This window comes from Berghia stephanieae, chromosome 2, assembly GCF_034508935.2.
Source record: "Berghia stephanieae isolate SIO BIC M18660-M18661 chromosome 2, UCSD_Bste_1.3, whole genome shotgun sequence".
Taxonomy (NCBI): domain Eukaryota; kingdom Metazoa; phylum Mollusca; class Gastropoda; order Nudibranchia; family Aeolidiidae; genus Berghia; species Berghia stephanieae.
The window spans coordinates 17,495,380-17,519,379 of record NC_088361.1 but is presented as its reverse complement, the minus strand read 5'-3'; the positions used below and the strand labels follow the sequence as shown (position 1 = coordinate 17,519,379).

General features: G+C 40.4%; 1 protein-coding gene across 1 annotated transcript in view; it reads right to left on the bottom strand.

Annotated features, from left to right (window-relative positions):
• Positions 1–6,828: 6,828 nt before the first annotated feature.
• LOC144964410 (uncharacterized) overlaps positions 6,829–24,000 on the bottom strand; it is a 26,530-nt gene continuing 9,358 nt past the window's right edge. Inside the window, exons 2-3 of the mRNA XM_078898630.1 lie at positions 8,228–9,290; positions 6,829–7,188 (exon numbers count right to left, since the gene is read on the bottom strand). Of these exons, the coding sequence (XP_078754756.1) occupies positions 6,892–7,188; positions 8,228–9,289 (1,359 nt within the window). The 5' untranslated portion in view covers position 9,290 and the 3' untranslated portion in view covers positions 6,829–6,891. The remainder of the gene's footprint in view (positions 7,189–8,227; positions 9,291–24,000) is intronic.

Sequence of the window (24,000 nt, the reverse complement as noted above, 5' to 3'; positions counted from 1 at the left end):
CAAAGTTAAAAGCTCCGGCGTCTTAATGGTGTAGATATAATATCTACAAAGTCCCAAAAGATAAAAATCTTCCAGTATATATATAGGAATAGAGCGACTGGCCGTCCGGCATAGATTGTGGAGAGAAAGTGAGTGTCGAATGTTAGACCTATCAGCTTTTATAATAAGTGGCTACGTGACAGAATGTAGAACGAAAAGTATTCACTAATTAGAAATTAATTCGAGGGAAGGCTATAAAAGGAAAGACGATCTAATATTAGAAGGTAAAGTTTATCTAAGCCTACCGAAATATAACTGGAGTGAGATGAATTCAGTTCTTAATAAAATAAAATTTAATAAGATAATTGTGAACAATCTTTACTGTGACAGTCATAACATAATAGTGTGAACCACAAGAGGCTACTGTCAAATCTAACAGACTCAACTACCTATTTACTGCTGGGTGGACGGGGGTGGGGGGAGGAGGGGGTCAGAAAATTCTCAACTGCAACCGGGATCGATCTCGGTCCCTTTGCGTATGAAGCGAGCGCTCTACCTACTGAGCTATCCGTACTCCCAATAACACTGTAATGACGAATATTAGATTAAACTCCAAACATATTCATTATCAAAATACATCTTTGTTTATTGGAGAAACCAAAACAACCTAAGACAAGAATTATAATATAAAAATCAACAACTCATTTTTGTCATCGCCTCCAAAAGAAACGTAAGATTTTTGTACTTAAATGTTTGTTGTGTAGTGAAAGATCAGACTTATCACAAAAGTCAAGCAATGTTAAAAGTGGTCATTGGCCGGATGGGTGACAGTAATAGTGGAACATTCTGGTCCTGATGTTGTACTTAAATGTTTGTTTTGCAGTGACAGATTAGACGTGCGGCTGTGTGGTCTAGTGGTATGACACTCGCCTTCGAGTCGGAAGGTCCGGAGTTCGAGTCTCGAGCGGCGCATGGTTGAATCCTTGGAAAAGGCTTTTCACTCACATTCTCTCACCATACTCACGTGTAAAATAAGTACCTGACCATTAACAGCGTTTTCTCTGTCCGAAACTAATTGTAACATCGCCTAATAGGCGTCATGTCCTACATTTTAAGTGTTGCTGTTGGCTAAGGACTCCTTGTAAAGCGCTCTGAGCACGTATTGCGCTTTATTATAAAAAAGCTCGTTTTCAAGTTCAAGAGCACAAAATAGTTTTAAAATTAATTTAGCCAGACATTTGAGACACATCATGTGAATCTGGTAACAGATCCGGTTGTTATGCAAGTTGATTTACACCAGTGAATAAAACTCACAATACAATTTTATTGGTTTTAACAACAAAAAGTCAAAATTTGAGATACAGATGTGAGAAGGTGTGAATGATAAAGTGCCAGCGAAAGTAGAATTTTAAAATGCAAGAAAAATTTCTTCTTCTTCTTCTTCTTCTTCTTCTTCTTCTTCTTCTTCTTCTTCTTCTTCTTCTTCTTCTTCTTCTTCTTCTTCTACTTCTTCTTCTTCTTCTTCTTCTTCTTCTTCTTCTTCTTCTTCTTCTTCTTCTTCTTCTTCTTCTTCTTCTTCTTCTTCTTCTACTCTCTCTTCCTTCTCTCTCTCTCTCCTCCTCCTCCTCCTCCTCCTCCTCCTCCTCCTCCTTATTCTCCTTCTCCTTCTTCTTCTTCTTCTTCTTCTTCTTCTTCTTCTTCTTCTTCTTCTTCTTCTTCCCCTCCTCCTCCTCCTCCTCCTCCTCCTCCTCCTCCTTCTTCTTCTTCTTCTTCTTCTTCTTCTTCTTCTTCTTCTTCTCCTCCCTCCTCCTCCTTCTCCTCCTCCTCCTCCTCCTCGTCCTCCTCCTCCTCCTCCTCATTCTCCTTCTCCTCCTCCTCATTCTTCTTCTTCTTCTTCTTCTTCTTCTTCTTCTTCTCCTCCTCCTCCTCCTCCTCCTCCTCCTCCTCCTCCTTCTTCTTCTTCTTCTTCTTCTTCTTCTTCTTCTTCTTCTTCTTCTTCTTCTTCTTCCCATAGAGAATTTTAAAGGGCTTTTACTCCAATCGTCCTACTGTTCTTGTTGCCGCTTGGAAATCTCTTTCGTTCACCCCAGTAATTGAGTAGAAAGCCTGCTGGTTGGGCAAAAACCATGTTTACAGTAAGAAGCTCTCTAGCAAACAAATTACATGTGGTCAATTAATCTACATGAATATGTCCATTTAGATATATAAAAAAACTGTAAAATTCCCTTTTTATTCATCCCCAGGGAAAAAATGTATCCTTGGGGTCTGTTCCAAAGGGAGGCTGTAATAATCAAAGCGTAAGCCGCAGTGCAGCGCTGCAAAATTGATGTAGGGCTGGGTGACATGCTAAAAAGATTGGTCGGTGGTTCAACTCGGTACCTTTCGGTTACGAAGCAAAGACCATACCGCTGAGCCACGCCACCCAAAAACGAAATCACATTTTAAAAAATAATATGAGCTCTTATATAGAGCAATATCCACTAAACGTGCTCAAAGCGCATTACAATGGATCCCTGGCAAAAAGCAACACTTAACATTTAGGACGGGACATAACGCCTGTTAGACGATATTACAATTCTTTTCGACAGAAACAACGCTGTTATCGGCCAGGTACTCATTTTACAACTGAGTACGGTGAGATAATGTGAGTAAAGAGCCTTTTCCAAGGACTCAACTATGCGCCGAGCGAGGCTCGAACCAGGACCTTCCGATCCGAAAGCGAGTGTCATACCACGAGACCACATAGCCGCACATAAAAAGAAGTAACGTGTACCAATTCAAATTAATTTTCCATGATGTGGGGCGTGTGTGTTAGGACAGAGGAAAAAAACACAATCGATATATTAGGGAAGAGAAGCGTGATGTTAAAAAACTGATTCCTATTTCATTTGAAGTATAGAACCACATTTCCTGTGGACTGAATACATATCATGTGTAAATGATCTTCTGGTTTCAGAGTGATGACATCTTATTTTCTAGTCTAAATAATAAATGCTGGTCGTCAATACAGACAATCCATCCTCCCTCTTTTCCTGTCTATACCTGCCTATACGTCCTGCTACTGAAACAGTTATACCAACTTTGTGCGGCTATGTGGTCTTGTGGTATGACACTCGCGTTCGGTTCGGAAGGTCCTGGGTTCGAGCCTCGCGCTCGGCGCATAGTTGAGTCCTTGGAAAAGGCTCTTAACTCACATTCTCTCACCGTACTCAGGTGTAAAATGAGTACCTGGCCGTTAACAGCGTTGTCTTTGTCCGAAAAATTGTAATATCGCCTAACAGGCGTCATGTCCCGTCCTACATGTTAAATGTTGCTGTTGACCAGGGACTCCTTTTAAAGCGCTTTGAGCGCATTTAGTGGATATTGCACTATATAAAGCTCAATTTAAAAAAAATAAAATTATGTAACCTATCTATTATTATAAAACTGTAGGGGCTGCTTGAAAACTTACAAATAGCGGGAAAGAGGAAACAGGGACGCCCAAAGACGAGATGTTGGGATAAGGTTAATAATATAATAATAATAATATAATGAACTTATATAGCGCCTAGTTCCAATTTGGAATTGCTCACTGGCGCTTTACATCAACACATCATGTATGATATACAAATATAGAACTGGCATGTTAAAACCACACAAACTCGATGATAACATAATATATTATAATAAAATACATACTAAGAGTCCAAATTATATGCCCTACAGAAAAGCTCAGTTTTTAACCGTTTTCTAAAGATAAGTGGATTTTCACTATTTTTAGTTTCAATATTGATGGAGTTCCACAGTCGGGGGGCATGGTGGTCAAAGGATTTCTCATGAAAAACTAACGATTTTGGGGTTCCCTTAGGATATTTAAATTGGCAGATCTTAAATTTCGACTGGGTTCATAAAGGTGGATAAGTTCCTGAAGGTAAACAGGAGCGGAATTGTTTAAGCAATTGAAAACATGGGTGAGTATTTTAAATTCAATCCTAAACTTTACAGGTAGCCAGTGTAGGTCCTCCAAAATGGGTGTTATATGCTCACGCTTTTTAGATAACGTTACCAATCGAGCTGCTTTGTTCTGTATCTTTTGGAGTCGATTAATGACATTTTTATCACAACCATAGAGCAAGCTATTGCAATAATCAAGGCGGGTAAGAATCAAAGAGACCACAAGAAGTTTAGTAGTATCAATATCAAGAAGCCTTCTAATAGCACCAATAGATCTAAGGTAAAGATTGCAAGATCTAGTTACATTAGTGACATGGGCAGACATGTTTAATTTGGTATCGAATAAAACTCCTAAGTTTCTCACAGGTTCTTTAGTGATGGGAATTACACAATCAGAAAGATTCAGGTTAAGCGTGGAAAGGTCCACGAAGCCCCGTCTTGTAATTTGCAACACCTCTGTTTTATTTTCATTTAACCTGAGTTTGTTGCAACACATCCAGTCACTAATCTCAGAGATACAATTTTCTATATCCGTTATAACATTGAGATGATTGTGGATATTAATGGGAAACAGTAATTGGGTGTCGTCTGCGTAAAAATGGTACTTAATAAAATATTTTGAGATGATGTCACCTAATGGTCTGATATAGAGGGTGAATAAAGAGGGTCCCAGAACTGAACCCTGTGGTACACCAAAAGATAGGGGACAAGGAGAAGAGAAGTCATGTCGATTTACAGACACTGATTGAATTCTATCAGAGAGGTAAGAAGAAAACCAGTCAAGGACAGTACCCCCAAATCCGTATAGTGTCTTAAGTCTGTCAATTAAAAGAGTATGGTCTATTGTGTCAAAAGCAGCACTAAGGTCGAGTAGTATGATAATAACATCATCATTTTTCCGACATAAATGATTTATGATATCATTATGGATTTTAATAAGAGCAGTTTCAGTGCTGTGAAAGGGGCGATAAGCAGACTGAAATTTAGAGAACAAATTGTGTTCATTCAAAAACGTGTTAAGCCTAAAAGCAACAATTTTCTCAATTAGTTTAGACATGAGGGTGAGATTCGAGACTGGTCGATAATTATTTGGGTCTTCTTTGTCAAGGCTAGATTTCTTTAATATGGGAGTGACAATAGCAGTTAAGGTCAATATGAAAGAACAGGGCTTGGAGGAAGATGATGCCCTGAACCGAGATGCACGGAGGAGATGTGGCATTCATTATGGTAACCCTGCAAACTGAGGGATAAGCTGAAAGAAGAAGAAGAAGAAGAAGAAGGGGCTGCATGAAGCCTGTGATCGTGAAAATACTAACGAAAGAGTGAGAATGGAAAGGCTTCGTATGGGAACAATACAGACAATGACGTTTCGGGTTCAAACCCTTCGTCAGCACAACAATACACAAATTAAAGTGGAAAACCAGTTATTTAGCATTTTATTCTATTTGTTTTCCACTTAATTTGTGTATTGTTATGCTGACGAAGGGTTTGTACCCGAAACGTCCATTGTCTGTATTCTATCTATTATTAGTAATCCGAAGGACTGGTTACATACACACTCACAAGGATTTAGGAACCAAAAGAGTTGAGGGTGTGACGTCACGACTTTCCTCCCCTATTTGGAAAACTGAAGAGTTTCCAAGACATGGACTATTTGGAAGAAAATGTCATCATACACAATAAAGGCTTGTAAACTGGAATTGTTTGAAAACTTGAGCTTTCATATAGCGCAATATCTACTACACGAACCTAACGCGCTTAACAAGGGATCCCTGACCTACAGCAACACGCAACAAGAACGAGACATGACGTCTGTTAGGCGATATTACAATTTTTCCGCCTAAGACAATATGCAACAGGTGTCCAGTCTTGTTCTAAATGTGTTGATATTGGTCAGCGACCCCCCCCCCCTCTTTGTAAAGCGCTTTGTGCACGTTAAGTCGATATTGCGCTATATAAAAGCTCACGTTTTTTGTTTTGTTTTTGTTTTTATCTGATTGACTGTGATTGACCAACAAAACATATTTAAGATTTTGGCCAGATAATTCGTTCTTCAGATATCGATCGTTTTAATTGACCCTCATCTCCGTAAAAACTCTCGATCCTGGGACTTTTGGTTTTGAGAGTTTTTGACAAGTTAGGAGTCGTTTGAATCAATTGTTTTTTTCTGGCCAAAAGTTTAAAATATATTATTCACATACGCCAGGGTTATCCGTCTTGTTCCTGCTATGGGGTGGATGGCAATTGTGACACTCATTTCCTACAATTAGTAGAAAACAAACATGGCATTTGCTGCAATACTGTTAACAATGATCCTTATTGATATGACATTTGCCGCACTCATTCCCAAGAATAGAAAACTCTATGACATAATTTGTGGCAATACTGTTAACTAACAATGGCCCTTATTGATATGACAATTGCGGCATTACTGTTAACAATGGGCCTTCTTGATATCACGATTGCGGCATTCAACAGTCGTGAAGTCACTTCCCTCGTAACGACGCATAGTAACGTTATTTTGGCTGCAAGTACACAATATCGATTATTATTTACTAGTGCCGCAAATGAAACAAGACAAATGTGAACATACTTCAGTAGTGCAGCAATAGGATTCAATAGTCAGATGTCACGTCCGCCCAGCAACCAGCAGTTTGGTTCTAAACAAAGAAAATCGGTACTTTTTTATTCTTCATGCTGGCTAGAACTTTTTCACATGTCATGTGATAAGATTGTATAAAAGTCAAAACATGATCAGTTTTATAATATTTTTCTCCTCTGGATACACTTTTATGCTCGTCGAGAAGTATTTCATAAGGGCGCCAGCCATCGTTCCGATAATTTAGAACCAGTTACTAAGTTACTATGCGTCATTACGAGGGAAGTGACGTCACGACTGTTGAAGTCTATTGTAACTTTTATTTTTTGTAGTGTTGCAAATGACACCCTCCTCTACTGTGATTAACGGTTATTTCAACGTTAAAACGATTGCTGCCTGAATTCACAATGGGTGTTTGACTGTCCCCCTGTCGTTCCAGCATACGATGAGAGGAGTGGATGATGGCCACGGCCATGGTCGTTATTGTTGGCTGTCACAGATCGGCCAAGAGGCGACCCCTTGCGTTTCTTGGAGATGTGGAAAAGAACCAAAACCTGCTGGACAAATCGGCTGCTTGTGGCCAAGTAGATGAAGAAGTTGGCCACGTGATGTGATAAGCTGATCTCCTTGATGATCAATTTGATGGTCTGGAAGGTGAAGTAGTTTCGCCATTGCGGCTGCAAGAGATAAAATGGAAATTTGGAAATTGATTACATGTTATCGATATATCTAAAATGTAATCCCCTGACTGGAAATGGATGAAAAATCAATTATATTATACTATATGTGTCATCTATTTATTTAAACCTAATCTCTTACCTGAGAAAGATAACATGCCTTTTTTTTCTTTTACTTTTGGAATACGGTACTCAGGACTTTTTAATGGCCATGACCCGAGTAATCGCCTAACAGGCGTCATGTCTTGTTCTACATGTTACCTGTTACTGTTGGTCAGGGACCGTTTGTGAAGAGCTTTGAGTACTGTTAGTGGATATTTCGCTATATAAAAGCTCAAGTTTTAAAGAAAGTAGGGGTTGGGGGGTGGGGGTGGGGGTGGCTTTATCCTGTGATCCACATCTACGTACTCAATCACTTTGTCTGTCTGTACCCCTCCCTCCCCCACCCCTACCTCCCTCCCTAACTCCTTCACTCCCTCACTCGCCTCTTATATATCATAGATCAATCGATCTTTTCGGCCTTCAGAATGTCTCCTTCAGACAGCCGATATCTCATTGATTGAAACCAGACACTGTAAAAAGATTAGTCACAAAGAGGATTTGAGGGGCTAGGTGGTCTTGACGTTTGACACAGCCATTCCAACCTGCAGGGTCTTGGTTTGAGTTCACCAGTCGACGGCGCAAAGTTGCATCCTTGGGAAAGGCTTTTTACTCACATTCTCTCACTTAACTCAGGTGTACATTGACTAGATGGTCGGCTTGAGCTTTTAAAAAAAGCCATATCCACTAAGCTTGCTCAAAGCGCTCAACAAGGGGTCCCTGGCCAACAGCACGATTGAACGTGTAGGACGAGACTTGACGCTTGTTGGGGATATTGCATTTTTTAAAGATATTTTATAGTCATAAGAGTTCACCCTGACAAAATATCAGATAAAGAAGGCGAGTCACGTGACTCTAGGGCAAATCACGTTTTAGGGCAAATCCTTTTTAGGGCAAATCAACTTTAGGGTAAATCAACTTTATGGCAAATCAAACTTACATCTCCTCCCATGTCTTCTATGCGACAGGGCATAGGTCCATAGGGCACACTGACCTGCAGGGCATACATGATCGTATTGGGCAACATTGTAAAGATGAGGAAGAAAGAAACCCATAGAAGAGTTATGGTTGTCCCCCTTTGATTGGCGTTTGGGCCAGGCGGGCCCGATCCATGACTTAAAGACACCGGAGCTGTGCATGTCATCAGTTTTTCTGGGTCTTTCTTGGAAATGCTGTGTGGATTGGAAGATCCCAGAACTCCTCCAACTCGGGGAGCTGTGTCATCGTGATGGTGCTTCATGAGAGTTTCCCTGGACTTGGAACCCACTTTCACTTGGCCGAAGTCCGATTTTCCAATCCTCTTGATCTTGATAACAACGGCGATGTTCAAAAATAACACTAAGATTGGCAAGACTCCAAAAATGGCGAGTTCAGTGGACCAGGTGTAAATAGAGTAGAAAGATAAAACTTTTTTGGTATTTACTTCCGTTCGAACTTGACATTCACCGACCAGATTGAGGTCCCAGAAATAGGCTTGGGGAAGACCTAACACGATACAAAGTACTACAAGATATAATAGAATTCTTGGAGTTCTCGTTTTGCCAAAACGTTCCGATTTGAAAGGATAACAAATAGAGAGAAATCGCTCAACGGTAAAGGCAAAGACTAGAAACACACACAAATATTGGACAGAAATGTTGATGACAGAGAATATCTGACACCAGCCCTGCAGGTCTAGAGTTCCGATCAACCAGGATCCTTTGAGTTCTGAAAATATGAGAATGATGAGAAAGATGAGATCAGCCAGTGAGAGGCACGTGAGGTAGTATGCAATGGTAGGACATGTACGCATGCGCGGACTGCTCCAAACCAAGGCTGACACAATGTTCCCGAATGTTCCGATGATAATCCAAATTGGTGTCAATGCTTTGTTTATCACCATGGCCGTCGGGACGTTGTATTCCAGCATTTGGGTGAAGAAGGCCATCTTGTGGAATTGCAGTTGCAGCTCGGCGCTGTTCCGAACCATCTGGATGTAGGTTGTGTTGTTACAAGATGACATCCTGGTGGGAATAAGAAAGACGAATCACATGAATTGGCTTAATATATAATTTATTGAACATCTTGTTCTCACAGGAAAGATAGAAGGTAAAAAAGAGGAAAGGTAGACCAAGAAAAACATATTTGAAAGTTTGAACATCTGGGTGACAAAGAAAGAGAAGAGTAATATTAGTTTTTTTTTAGGTTATCTAATCAGAGAGATGAATGGCGTACCATGATCACCGATGTCTGGCACAGACTTGGAACTTGAAGTATAATAATAAAGGTAAGAAGAGATAGGTATCTGTACGATTACTCGTACAAACCGGCCCCTATACGACGGATAAGGCCAGCTGGAGATAATGGATGGGTGGGGGAGGATAGGGCATTTAAAGCGCATGGGGCATGAAAAAAATAACAGAAATTCATAATATAAAAAATAGATTTCCCTGGGCATTGGGGAACCATATCTCATCAAGATGATACAACAACTAACACTTGCCTTTGTTTTGGATATATCAAGAGATGACACCATTGACAAACATTTCTGGAAGGTATTGTGGGGGCGGGGGGGGGGGGGGGGTGAAAGAGGGAGCAGAGCAAAACCAAGAAGAAGATGGTCACAAGACATCAGCGACCAGTGACTCAATGTGAAAGGATGGTGCAGGACAAAATTTTGTTTCTGTTGGCAATATGATTCAATAGTCTGATGTCACGTCGTCCAGCAACGGCGAGCAGCCTGGCTCTAAACAAAGGAAATCGGTACTTTTTATTCTTCATGCTGGCAGTTTGACGTCAATATTTGTTTTTTGCACCACCTAGTGAGTTGCCGTTAGTAGAGCTCATGGAAACAAGTTATTTCATTGGTTGAACTATTGAATACAACTCACGATTTGTTTTCTTTTGTGGCAAAAGACTGGCATTTTGACGTCATTTTTTGGTCAGTGTCAGGCCATAACTTTATGATGGCCAGGGTTATAACAGACTGGCGGATGTTATGAGTTTTTAAAAACTAAACGCACAACATCAATAATTAAATCTCCTGGAAAAATAAAAAGAATAAAGATGAAGAAATATAAAGATGATGTTTAATGTATATTGTTATTTGATTGATTGATGTACTGTCGTTGGTCCTTCTCAGACACATCTGTCTCCACGGTCTTATAGGTGAATGGGAGCGATCTATATTTAGGTTTTCGTCCCACCAAGTCATCAATCACATGATTTGGTGCTTTACAACGATTGGATATTTCTTTAAAAATGTAAACACGCTGCTTTATTTATCAAAGTTGTAAACATACCCATGTGTCAATCAAAACAAAATCACCAATCGTGATGTTAGATATTTCGAAAGCTGTGAGCACTTTTCACTATGTGGGTCACTTTGAGCATATTTTGCAATGTGGCCAATGGCCTCGAGCACATGAAAAGGTAATATAGATCATGCCCATTGGAAGTTTACATTGTCACATCTTCAACGTTTCATCTCCTCCTTTCTTTCTGCCTATTATTTATTCATTTATTATTTCTTTTTCTTTTTCATTTCTGTTCTTTTCTTTTCTTGTTTATATTTGTTGTCTCTTTATTTTCATTGTTCTTTTCTTTTTCTTTAATTTTCCCGTCTACAATTTCTATAGTTTGTGTAAAGGGATTTCTCAGGTAAATGAACTATTGAATACAACTCACGATTTGTTTTCTTTTGTGGCAAAAAGACTGGCATTTTGAGGTCATTTTTTGGTCAGTGTCAGCGTAGTCATCATTAACTTATAGCATGACACTGACCAAAGAATGACGTCAAAGTGCCAGTCTTTGGCCACAAAAGAAAACAAATCTTGAGTCGTATTTAATAGTTCAACTCAACCAATGGGACCACTTGTTTCCATGAGCACTACTAACGAAAACTCAATAGGCGGTACAAAAACCAAATAATGACGTCAAAATGCCAGTCTTTTTGAATTTCAGTGTCAGGCTTAACAATGGCTTCGGTTCCAGGCTATAACTTTACGATGGCCTCGGCCCAAAACAAGACAAAAGTTTGGTTCTGACACCCATGCCCCAGCCAATCTCATATTCAATCTATAACATGCGTGACTAGATCACGGCCCTGGCTATTCTCACCAACTGTTTATACATCAGCCTATCAAAGCCAATAATTTACCAACTGTTCCTACTTGTCCTATCGATTTCCCCTCACGGCCAAAATGCATGAGATGAAAAAGCCGTTTATCTGGACAGTCGTAAACTCAACCGTTGGGTTGGCAGTGTTATTAACCCCTGTTAGCCCATGGCCAGTTAAAGACAGAATGCCTACAAGGGCTTTGGGATAATGAGACAAAACCTTCAGCGACCCTCGCAGTTAACCCTTTGACCACGGGACGAAATTTACTTAAAATACCAATTCTCGACATCAGGACATTTTGTAAAACGTAAGCACTTATATAGTGCAATATCCACTAAAGGTACTCAAAGCGCTTTACAAGGGGTCCCTGGCCAACAGCGACGCTTAACATGTAAGACGAGGCATGACGCCCGTTAGGCGATATTTGAGCATTTTTTTTAGCTTTTTTATATAGTGCAATATCCACTAAACGTGCTCAAAGCGGTTTACAAGGGGTCCCTGACCAACAGCATCACTTAATAGTTAGGACGATACATGACACCTCTTAGGCGATATTACATTTTTTTTTCAGACAGAGACAACACTGATAACGGCCAGGTACTCATTTTACACACAATTACGGTGAGAGAATGTGAGTAAAGAGCTTTTTTCCAAGGACTCAACTATACGCCGAGCGAGACTCAAACCCTAGATCTTCCGATCCGAAAGCGAGTTTCATACCACAAGTCCACATAGCCGCATTTTACTTTTTTTTTCCCGAAAAAGGCAACGCTGTTGACGCTGGGTACTCATTTTACGTCTGAGACTCGAACGGGACTCGAACGGGACTCGAACCCAGGATCTTCTTACCTGAAGGTGAGTGTCATAATACTAGACCACATAGCCTCACCGTAGATTTATCAAAGGAGATGATCAAACTCTAGCGTGTTTTTTTTTGTTTTTTTTTTTGCTGAAGACCGTAAAATCCTTTTAAAATCAAGATAACAAATTGAAAACGAAATGAATATGTTTATGTTGTGTATATCGCACGTGTGAAAGAAAGAGAGAGAGAGAGAGAGAGAGAGAGAGAGAGAGAGAGAGAGAGAGAGAGAGAGAGAAAATAAGTGGGAGTGAAATATCTGTTCACTCTCACAGATATCGTTTAACATTATAACAAGTGTAACTAAATGACAAATGGCCATATTTATGGACAATAAAGATCTATTATTATTATTATTATTATTATTATTATTATTATTATTATTATTATTATTATTATTATTATTATTATTATTATTATTATAACTGCGGTACCCAACACTGTGTCAAACCAAACAAAATATTCTTCCTTTTCTAATAATGGCCGTTTAATAACTTATTATACGATATTTTCATCTCTTTGTATTTATTAAATGAGTTATTTTTATCGTGCCCAATAACACTACGAGCTTAAAAATACAAAGAAATGAAAGAATACATTTATCCCCCCCCCCCCCTACAAGTAAGATTATTAGATATTTTGTAATCAAATGGTATCGTAGTAGTAATTTGTATCTTTCTCCATCTGCTTGAAGGATAATTGTGACCCTACGCCTCGAAGCGGTATTAAGTCGGGATTTGGAAAACGAAGAAAACCGGTTTTAAAGTGGAAATGGTCAAAATGATCAAATTTCAGTTTTTGGTTGTTTCATAAACTACACTCATTTTTCTACATGAAAACATAATAATTCAACATAAGTATCGACGATAAGTTATATATATTTAAAGTTTAAAAAAGCAACTATCAGTGAAACATTCAAAACAAGAGTTGACTTTCTCTCAAAGAGCCACCATTTCCAAGGCTTGGTAATATTAAGTCTTTTCCTCCACCAATAAGTTGTAAGATACCACAGCAAATGGCGTGTCCTTATCTATCTCAGAGTAAGCATGACTGTTTCCACAATGTCATGGTTCAACCAATAAAGAACTTTAAAAACTGTAAACAAGTCTAGGCTTTTCCTTGACAACTTTACAAATGAATGATTCTGATTGGTCAACGCTCATCACATGCGCCTGTTGACCATTAAAATGCCCGGGCGGTGTGTCATGACGTCAGCATGCGTGTTTTACATATGTGTGTGTTTGTGCATTTCGATACATACCAAGTGCTATTATTTCTTTGTCTAGCTGCATTGGTTAATGATCACATAGCTGAAGCTGTCATCTGTCTCAAAATGGAACAATGCAATGAAAAATTTGACCAGCCCATTTCTTTAATTGCAATCTCATTGGTCAATATGTTTCCAGGTGATTTACTATGACTTACTTTCTCTCTGCCCTCCCCCTCTCGCTCCTCTTTTTCTTTATCTCTCTTTCTCTCTCTCTCTCTCTCTCTCTCTCTCTCTCCTCTCTTGCCCGCTCTCTCACGTGTATGTGTGTGTGTGTGTGTGTGTGTGTGTGTGTATTTTATTATCTCATTCTTTCTCTTCCTCTCCCATTATCTTTCTTGATATTTCTTTCCCTGCCCACCCGGCTTCACATAGTTTCAAAACTTTACTTTGAAATTATAGATCCTTCTTTAACTTTTGGCATTTTGAAACCGTATTTCCTCTGATAAATAAGACAAAAATGTCACATTAAAATTCTTATTTCACTGATTCTTTATTTAATTACAAAAAATTCTTCAAAATGTGAGCAATGTCATAAAAATGTCGGCATTAAAAAAAAATTTTTGGGTGTTTTATTTATGTTAAGGACATCTTACGTAATAATGAATAACTACAAAGGTAATACTTGGATTATTTCAAAAATTTGTATGTACATTATCAACTGTATAATCGAAGCTCATGCCAGATTCAATGATGCAAAACTCCGGTTTCGCCGGAAAAACAATCCGGTCTGGAGCAAAAAATTCCGGGTTACGGGTAACTTCCGTCGAATTCCGGTGATGTTTAATTGTTCCAAGGATACTCCCCCCCCCCCCCGCCCCCGGTCCCGTCCAGTCACTACTAATACAACCACCACCACAACATCATCTTCATTACCACTACAACTACAACCACCACCACCACATCATTATTACCACTATAGCAGCAACCGTCACCACCACATCATCATCACTATCACTACTACTACAACCACAACCATCACTACCACTACTTCTACAACCACCACCACCACACTATCATCACTACCACTACTATTACAACCACCACCACCACACGATCATCATTACCGCTACAGCAGCAACCGTCACCACCACATCATCTTCACTATCACTACTACTACAACCACAATCATCAGTACCACTACTTCTACAACCACCACCACCACACTATCATCACTACCATTACTACTACAACCACCACCACATCACTACCACTCATACAACAACTACCACCACATCGTCATTATCACCACTGCTACTACTACAACTACAACCACCATTACCACCACATCATCATCACTACTGCAACAACCATCACTACCACCACTACTACAATCACATCACCATCCCGACCACCACTACTGCAACGACCACCACATCACCATCCCTACCACCACTACTGCAACAACCACCACATCACCATCCATGCCACGACAACTACAACCATTATTACTTCATCATCTCTACCACGACCATCACATCACTATCCCGGCAACTACTATTACAAACACCACAACGCCAACCCTAGCACCACCAATACTACTGCAACCAGTGTTGCAACGCCGTAAAAACCCTTTAAACAAATTTAGCTCAAATCTCTCTCTCTCACTCTCTCACTCTCTCTCTCTCTCTCTCTCTCTCTATCTATCTATCTATCTATCTATCTCTATCTATCTATCTATCTCCCTCTCTCTCTATCTATCTATCTCTCTCACACACTCTCTCTCTCTTTCTGTCTTTCTTCCTCTTTCTCTCTCTCTCCCCTCTCTCTCTCTCTCTCTCTCTCTCTGTCTTTCTTCCTCTTTCTCTCTCTCCACCTTCACACAAGTACACACACACGCATACACACACACACATACATAAATCAATAAATTGCGCTCACTGGATTAATTTTTATGTTCACCTTCCTGCACTTGCCAATAATAGCTAATAACAAATACTTTGACCTCAAACTTTAGTCTCGTTAGTTTTTAAAGTTTGTGCTGCCCTAATTAACACTTGATGCACTTTTAGCACCCTCTCTCTCTCTCTCTCTCTCTCTCTCTCTCTCTCTCTCTCTCGCTCTCTCTCTCTCTCTCTAACACACTCACACACACACATACACTACAACCAACACCACCGCATCTTCATCACGACCACTACTACTACAATCACCACCACCACCACATCATCACTGCCACTACTACTTTAACCACCACCGCCACATCATTATCACTACTACTACAACCACCACCACCACATCATCATCACTACCACTACCACTACAATCACCACCACCACATCGTCAATACTACTACAACCACTACCACCACATCGTCATTACTACTACAACCACTACCACTACATCATCACTACTACGACAACCACCCACACCACATCATCACTACTACTACAACCACCACCACCACATCATCATCACTACCACTACCACTACAACCACCACCACCACATCATCACTACTACTACAACCACCCACACCACATCATCACTACTACTACAACCACCCACACCACATCATCACTACTACTACAACCACCCACACCACATCATCACTACTACTACAACCACCCACACCACATCATCACTACTACTACAACCACCCACACCACATCATCACTACTACTACAACCACCCACACCACATCATCACTACTACTACAACCACCCACACCACATCATCACTACTACTACAACCACCCACACCACATCATCACTACTACTACAAGTTGAAATGGCTAGAATTTTCTATGATAAAATAACGTATTTTCAATTACTGTTTGAGGTTGTTAATCAACTTGTATCCAATTCGAAGCATTTTATTTGTATCTGTCGATCCGACGTACACTTATTTACAGGTCTGATAAGCCTTTTTACTATGGGCTAATTGTTATGAAATCTCAAAAAATGACTCCAAATATTTCCCATTACAACAGTGTTAAACTCGGCCCATGATTGCCTTCGGATGTCAGACCTGCATATATGTATACGTCGTGTAAAACTAACCCCGTCACCCATAATTATGTATATACTGACATTTTAGGGGCGATAACTATAAAATGCTCAACTTTTACAAGCAGCATCGGGCAATTTTGACACTCTTATGGAACCAACATTAGACATCTGAATAAAACATTGACAGGCATCCCATCCTGAATGCGAGGCTCACAATTGGATTCAATAGTCTGATGTCACGTCGCCCACCAATGGCGGCCATCGTGGTTCTAAACAAAGAAAATATGTACTTTTTATTCTTCATGCTCGCTAGAACTTTTCATATGTCTTATTATAATAATAATAATAATAATAATAATAATAATAATAATAATAATAATAAATAATAATAAATATAATAATAATAATAATATAATAATAATAATATAATAATAATAATAACAATAATACACATTTATACAGCGCTCATTCTCGTGTAAAACACAAGCTCTGGGCACTTTACAATATAAATTATCAATTTTAAGTGAGTGAAAAAAAATGAAATAATAATAATAATAATAATTCATAGCCAAATCAAGGATTCATTGAGTCAATAAAAACAAATACAGTAAAAATGTGAGATCACAGTAAGATTGAATCCCGCTTGGAAAGGGTTAATATGAATACTGATAACAACTGGACATTTAAAAATCTCGTGCCCAGGACTTGACACCGTTGGTGGAAGAAGACGATGTCACAGATTAGCATTCAATGCTCTCTCTCTCTTTCTCTCTCTCTCTCTCTATCTATCTATCTATCTATCTCTCTCTCTCTCACACTCGCTCTCTCTCCCTCTCACTCACTCTCTCTCTGACTCACTCGCGCTCTCTCTCTCTCTCTCACTCACTCACTCTCTCTCACTCACTCTTTCACTCTCTCTCTCATTCACTCTCTCTCACTCTCTCTCTCCTTCTCTCTCTCTCTCTCACTCACTCGCTCTCTCTCTCTCTCTCACTCGCTCTCTCTCTCACACTCACTCTCTCACTCTCTCTCTCACTCACTCGCTCTCTCTCACTCACTCACTCTCTCACTCTCTCTCTTTCTCTCTCTCTATATCTCTCCCTCTCCCTCTCTGTCTCTCTCTCTTTCTCTCTCTCCCCCTCTCTCTCACTCACTCTCTCTCTCGCTCTCTCTCACTCTCTCCCACTCACTCTCTCTCACTCTCTCACTCTCTCTCTTTCTCTCCTTCTCGCTCTCTCTCCCTCTCATACTCTGGAAAGACTTGAATTTTAAAATTTGACCAGAAAACGTCCTTCAAACATCGATCGATTTAAATTACCCTTATTTTGGCAAAACAAACCTCTCAAACCTGGGACTTTATTCAAGACCTCCCGAGGTCCCAGTCCGAGGTCCCGGTCCGAGGTCCCAGTCCTAGGTCCCAGTCCCAGGTCCCAGTTCGAGGTCCCAGTCCGAGGTCCCAGTCCGAGGTCCCAGTCCGAGGTCTCAGTCCGTGGTCCCAGTCCTAGGTCCCAGTCCCATGTCCCAGTTCGAGGTCCCAGTCCGAGGTCTCAGTCCGTGGTCTCAGTCCGAGGTCTCAGTCCAAGGTCTCAGTCCGAGGTGTCAGTCCGAGGTCCCAGTCCAAGGTCCCAGTCCGAGGTGTCAGTCCAAGGTCCCAGTCCAAGGTCCCAGTCCGAGGTGTCAGTCCGAGGTCTCAGTCCAAGGTCTCAGTCCGAGGTGTCAGTCCGAGGTCCCAGTCCAAGGTCCCAGTCCGAGGTCCTAGTCCGAGGTCTCAGTCCGTGGTCCCAGTCCAAGGTCTCAGTCCGAGGTGTCAGTCAGAGGTGTCAGTCCGAGGTCCCAGTCCGATGTGTCAGTCCGAGGTCTCAGTCCGAGGTCTCAGTCCGATGTGTCAGTCCGAGGTCTCAGTCCGAGGTCTCAGTCCAAGGTCTCAGTCCGAGGTGTCAGTCCGAGGTCCCAGTCCGATGTCCCAGTCCGTGGTCTCAGTCCCAGGTCCCAGTCCGTGGTCTCAGTCCCAGGTCCCAGTCCGAGGTCACAGTCCGTGGTCTCAATCCGAGGTCCCAGTCCGAGGTCTCAGTCCCAGGTCCCAGTCCAAGGTCTCAGTCCGTGGTCTCAATCCGAGGTCCCAGTCCAAGGTCCCAGTCCGAGGTCCCAGTCCGAGGTCTCAGTCCGTGGTCCCAGTCCGAGGTCTCAGTCCGAGGTGTCAGTCAGAGATGTCAGTCCGAGGTCCCAGTCCGATGTGTCAGTCCGAGGTCTCAGTCCGAGGTCTCAGTCCGATGTGTCAGTCCGAGGTCTCAGTCCGAGGTCTCAGTCCAAGGTCTCAGTCCGAGTGTCAGTCCGAGGTCCCAGTCCGATGTCCAGTCCGTGGTCTCAGTCCCAGGTCCCAGTCCGTGGTCTCAGTCCCAGGTCCCAGTCCGAGGTCACAGTCCGTGGTCTCAATCCGAGGTCCCAGTCCGAGGTCTCAGTCCCAGGTCCCAGTCCAAGGTCTCAGTCCGTGGTCTCAATCCGAGGTTCCAGTCCGAGGTCTCAGTCCGATGTCCCAGTCCGTGGTCCCAGTCCCAGGTCCCAGTCCCAGGTCCCAGTCCGAGGTCCCAGTCCGATGTCCCAGTCCGTGGTCCAAGTCCGAGGTCCCAGTCCGATGTCCCAGTCCGTGGTCCCAGTCCGTGGTCCCAGTCCAGGTCCCAGTCCCAGGTCCCAGTCCCAGGTCCCAGTCCGATGTTCCAGTCCGAGTCTCTAGGCTACAATATTATTTTCAATGAAACCTCAAGATAACAGGATGAAGTAGGTATAGGCTATATTCCAGCCGTCTCTCATTGGAAAACCCTATCATTTTTTTTTAGTAAATACGTAATCCTTGAATAATGAAATGTTTTTAACGCGTTATATTCAATGATTGCAGAATATTTGCGCACATTTTATTGGTGTGAAATTAGGTGTAAAAGACAGCTGACTGGTAATTATAAATAATCTTTTGGTGCGCATGAATACAAATCCAACGTTTTTTGTTTTGGGTCAAATTGTCATTCAAGCAGAAGGAGAAAGATACGAATTATGGTGAATAGAATTACTAATACCATACCATTTGGTTACAAAATATCAAATAATCTTACTGGGAGGGGTAGAATAAACGTATTCTTTCATTTCTTTGTATTTATTAAAATCGTTATATTTTTATCGTGCAATAACACATACTCACAAGCTCGTAGTGTTATTGGGCATGATAAAAATAACTCGTTTAAAAAACACAAAGAGATGAAATAATCGTAGTATAATAATATACACTTTTGAATTCTAGAATTTCAGAAGTGTTCCCAAACATTGCACGAGTTCCCATTGGGAACAAAATACGAGATATTTTATTCTATCCCTCAATCGACTTTGATTTCGTCATCTTTGAATAAAAGACATTTGCAAAAATACTTAAACTTTTACTTCTTTTTTTAAAAATCTAATTTTTAGTGAAATTTAACTTTTGATGATCTGACGTCACGAATTATTGTAAACTTGGTATCATTACGCGCGACTTGAACTTCTTTCTTTTCTTGAGCTTTTAAATATAATGCAATATCCACGAAACGTGCTCAAAGCGCTTGCTTTACAAAGGGTCCCTGACCAACAGCAGCACTTAACATGTAGGACGAGACATGACGCCTGTTAGGCGATATTACAATTTTTTCAGACAGAGACAACGCTGTTAACGGTCAGGTACTCATTTTACACCTGAGTACGGTGAGAAAATGTGAGTAAAGAGCCTTTTCCAAGGACTCAACTATACGCCTAACCGGGACCTTCCGATCCGAAAGCGAGTGTCATATCACTAGACAGCGTTTTCTCGTACCACATCTGTAGAGGCTGCTTTGCTTGACTATCTCCCAAGTTAAAGTCGGTGTTTTCTTTGTGTTTATCTGTTCCCAATAATAGTGCATTGCTAATTTAGTGCTCCTCCCTTTGCATTCATGTTTGGCTTTTTGATTGTGGAATCTTGTGTCACCGCTCAATCAATAACAACAACATGCACACCAACACAATAAAACACCCACCAACAACAAACTCATTTGGAGATACACTACGAACTTATTGTCGACCGAAGAGATGGAAAACAATCGAAACGATCGTCTAGACAGAATAATGTGAGTGTACTTTTAGTATATATATATATATATATAAATATATATATATATATATATATATATATATATATATATATATATATATATATTTATGAGTGTTGGCGGGTACTTGTAGGTACGAAAGTGCTCGATAATGGTGGTTAGAGCTAATATATAAATGTAAATTTTCACTCACATTATTCTTCACAAGAATAATGTGAGTGAAAATTTACATTTATATATATATATATATAATATATATATATATATTAATATAATATATATATAGACACGCGCGCATGCGTAGGGGCACATGGTCATACAAGCAGGTACACTGGAACCATTCAAATATGATTTGGTATTTATATTCTTTTATACTTTCATGGTCTGTGTAAATTGCATTTCAAATTTTGTTTCAACTATGTCCCGAGGGAGCTCATTCTATGAACGAACAGCGAATACAAGCAAGAATGGAAGCGAGTGTCTGTCCATTGATCAGAGAATGGGTATTATTGAGTGCTTGTTTGTTTTCTTCTAAAAGGATATTCCATATAATTTGATGATGTTTTTTTTGTGTGTGGTATTTGATATAGTCATTGGACTTCCCATGAACCAAATATCCAAAATGACATTGTCTATATCTTCTATGTCTTTATAATCTAGTTAAAAGATAGATTATAACCAGTAAACTGCCCCATTGTGGAAAAACTCTTATTTCAACATTTGACCAGAATGCTCGTCCTTGAAATATCAATCGATTTAAATGACTCTCACCTTGGCAAAACTCTCTTAGCGGTGTTTCTTCGCATTTTATGCACAGCGATTTGTTACATATGTTGGTTGGGTAGTGGATATCTAGAATTCTGTACACAACAGAATATGCCAAAAATATATGAAAGACCTTTCTAAATTGATACTCGAAAGCACTCAAGAACACGGGACGGCGGTAAAGGTTCTAAAATTGAAGACATGTGGAAACGGACTAGGACGGGTAAAAATTGAATTGGAAATAGGAGAAAGAAGGTGGAAATGTTGACAGTACAGATGTTGCCACTCCAATTGTTGTCACCCCACATGTTGTCACCCCAAATGTTGTCACCTCAGATGTTGTCAGCCAACATGTTGACACCCCAAATGTTGTCACCCCAATTGTTCTCACCTCAGATGTTGTCACCCCAAATGTTGTTACCCCAAATGTTGTCACCCCAAATGTTATCACCCCAAATGTTGTCACCCCAATTGTTCTCACCCCAAATGTTGTCACCCCAAATGTTGTCACCTCAAATGTTGTCACCCCAAATGTTGACACCCTAAATGTTGTCACTCCAAATGTTGTCACCCCGAATGTTGTCACCCCAATTGTTCTCACCCCAAATGTTGTCACCCCAAATGTTATCACCTCAAATGTTGTCACCCCAAATGTTGACACCTCAAATGTTGTCACCCCAAATGTTGTCACCCCAAATGTTGACACCCAAAATGTTGTCACCCCAAATGTTGTCACTCCAAATGTTGTCATCCCAAATGTTGTCACCACAAATGTTGTCACCCCAAATGTTGTCACCCCAAATGTCGTCACCCCAAATATTGTCATCCCAAATGTTGTCATCCCAAATGTTGTCACCCAAGATGTTGTCACCCCGAATGCGATCATTATAGCCGTCATTTGGGGGCATCTGAACCGGGTAAACCAGATTTATTGTGATTAAAAACGAAGCTGGTTTCACGTAATTTACTTGATTATCATAATCTCCAACAAAAGATGACCGGGATAACCAACGCTAAATCCCGACATCCAACTGAAATCGGTCCTACAAAAACTGAAAACCGGTTAATCGAAATCGTGGGTAAAACTTTGTGAAATCCAAAACATCCCGATTAGACAAGATCGATTTTTAATTCGGTCAATGATATCTAAGCTGGGCAATTGTTATTGGAACGAAAGACGAGTCATAAATATTATACATATTATTGCAGCTATGTGGTCTTGTGGCATGACGCTCACTTTCGGATCGGAAGGTCCTGGGTTCGAGCCTCGCTCGGGGCATAGTTGGGTCCTTGGAAAAGGGTCTTTACAGAAATCTATAATTTTTTCGATAAATGCCGCCTGCTTCCCTTGACCTTCGTTTTAAATTGTTTACGTCAATATCACGATTACGTCACAAGCAGTCATTCAATCAAGAAATTATATCTTATCTTATCTTATCTTTTCTTATCGTGCATTTTTAGCTTGACTGCTTTTTTCCATTTAGAGACTACAAGACCAAAAGGGCTGTTAATATATCAGGTAAAGGGGGATTTAGGATAACTGACCTTTGAATAGCCTGTGTATTTAAATGTAATCATAAATAAATCAGGAATTGATTATTTTTTGAGCATTTGGGCTTCATATAAAAAGAATTGAGCTTTATATATTGCAATATCCACTAAATGTGCTCAAAGCGCTTTACAAGGGGTCCTTGGTCAACAGCACCATTTAACATTTAGGAAGGGACATGACGCCTGTTAGGCGATATTACAATTTTCGGACAAAGACAAAGCTGTTAACGGTCAGGTACTCATTTTAAACCTGAGTACGGTGAGAGAATGTGAGTAAATAACCTTTTCCAATGACTCAACTATGCGCCGAGCGCGAGGCTCGAACCCAGGACCTTCGGATCCGAATGCGAGTGTCATAACACAAGACCACATAGCTGCACGGGGGCTGTATCAAGTATTATTTTGAATCTGTCTGCAGAAGAAGCATTTAACGTTTCATAATTGATACTGTTCCACAATTTTACAACTCTGTTCATAAATAAAATTCCCCTTATGCTAGTTTTGTATCTGTCAATAAAGAATTTAAAATGTTAAATCGGTCTCTTTTGGTTATTGTTGTACTTGTTAGTATGTTTTGTTTTGTTTTGTTTTCATTTCAAGGATTCCGGAAGCCTCTGTCCCTCTCTAAAAGAAAAAAAAAAAACAAGAAATAAACAACGCCTACCGGAAGTTCGTTAAAACAAATCAATCACTGCGAGGTCACGAGAAAATCAGTAGGAGGCAAAAAAGAAGAAAAAAAAAAAGCTGGGAAAACACAATAAAGAAATAAGACAAAGAGAAAGAGTGTTGAAAACTGGGTCAGATGATTGGCACGACACGATGTGACTGTGAACATTGTGTAACAGATTTTAAAAAAAAGAACAAGCCGCCAAACACGAAACGTTTCGGGATCAAAACCCTTCATCAGCCAACAACAACAAAAACAATGAAAACAGAAATACATTTATGTGTGTTTCATTGTTTTTAATGTATGTATGTTTTCATTCTTTTGTTATTGGCTGAAGAAGGGTTTTGAGCCCGAAACATTTCGTGATTGGCATTACTATTTCAGTGGCAGGATGTATAAGCAGGATGTTAGGATTACAGGACGTAAAAGAGCGAGGATGGACGGTATAA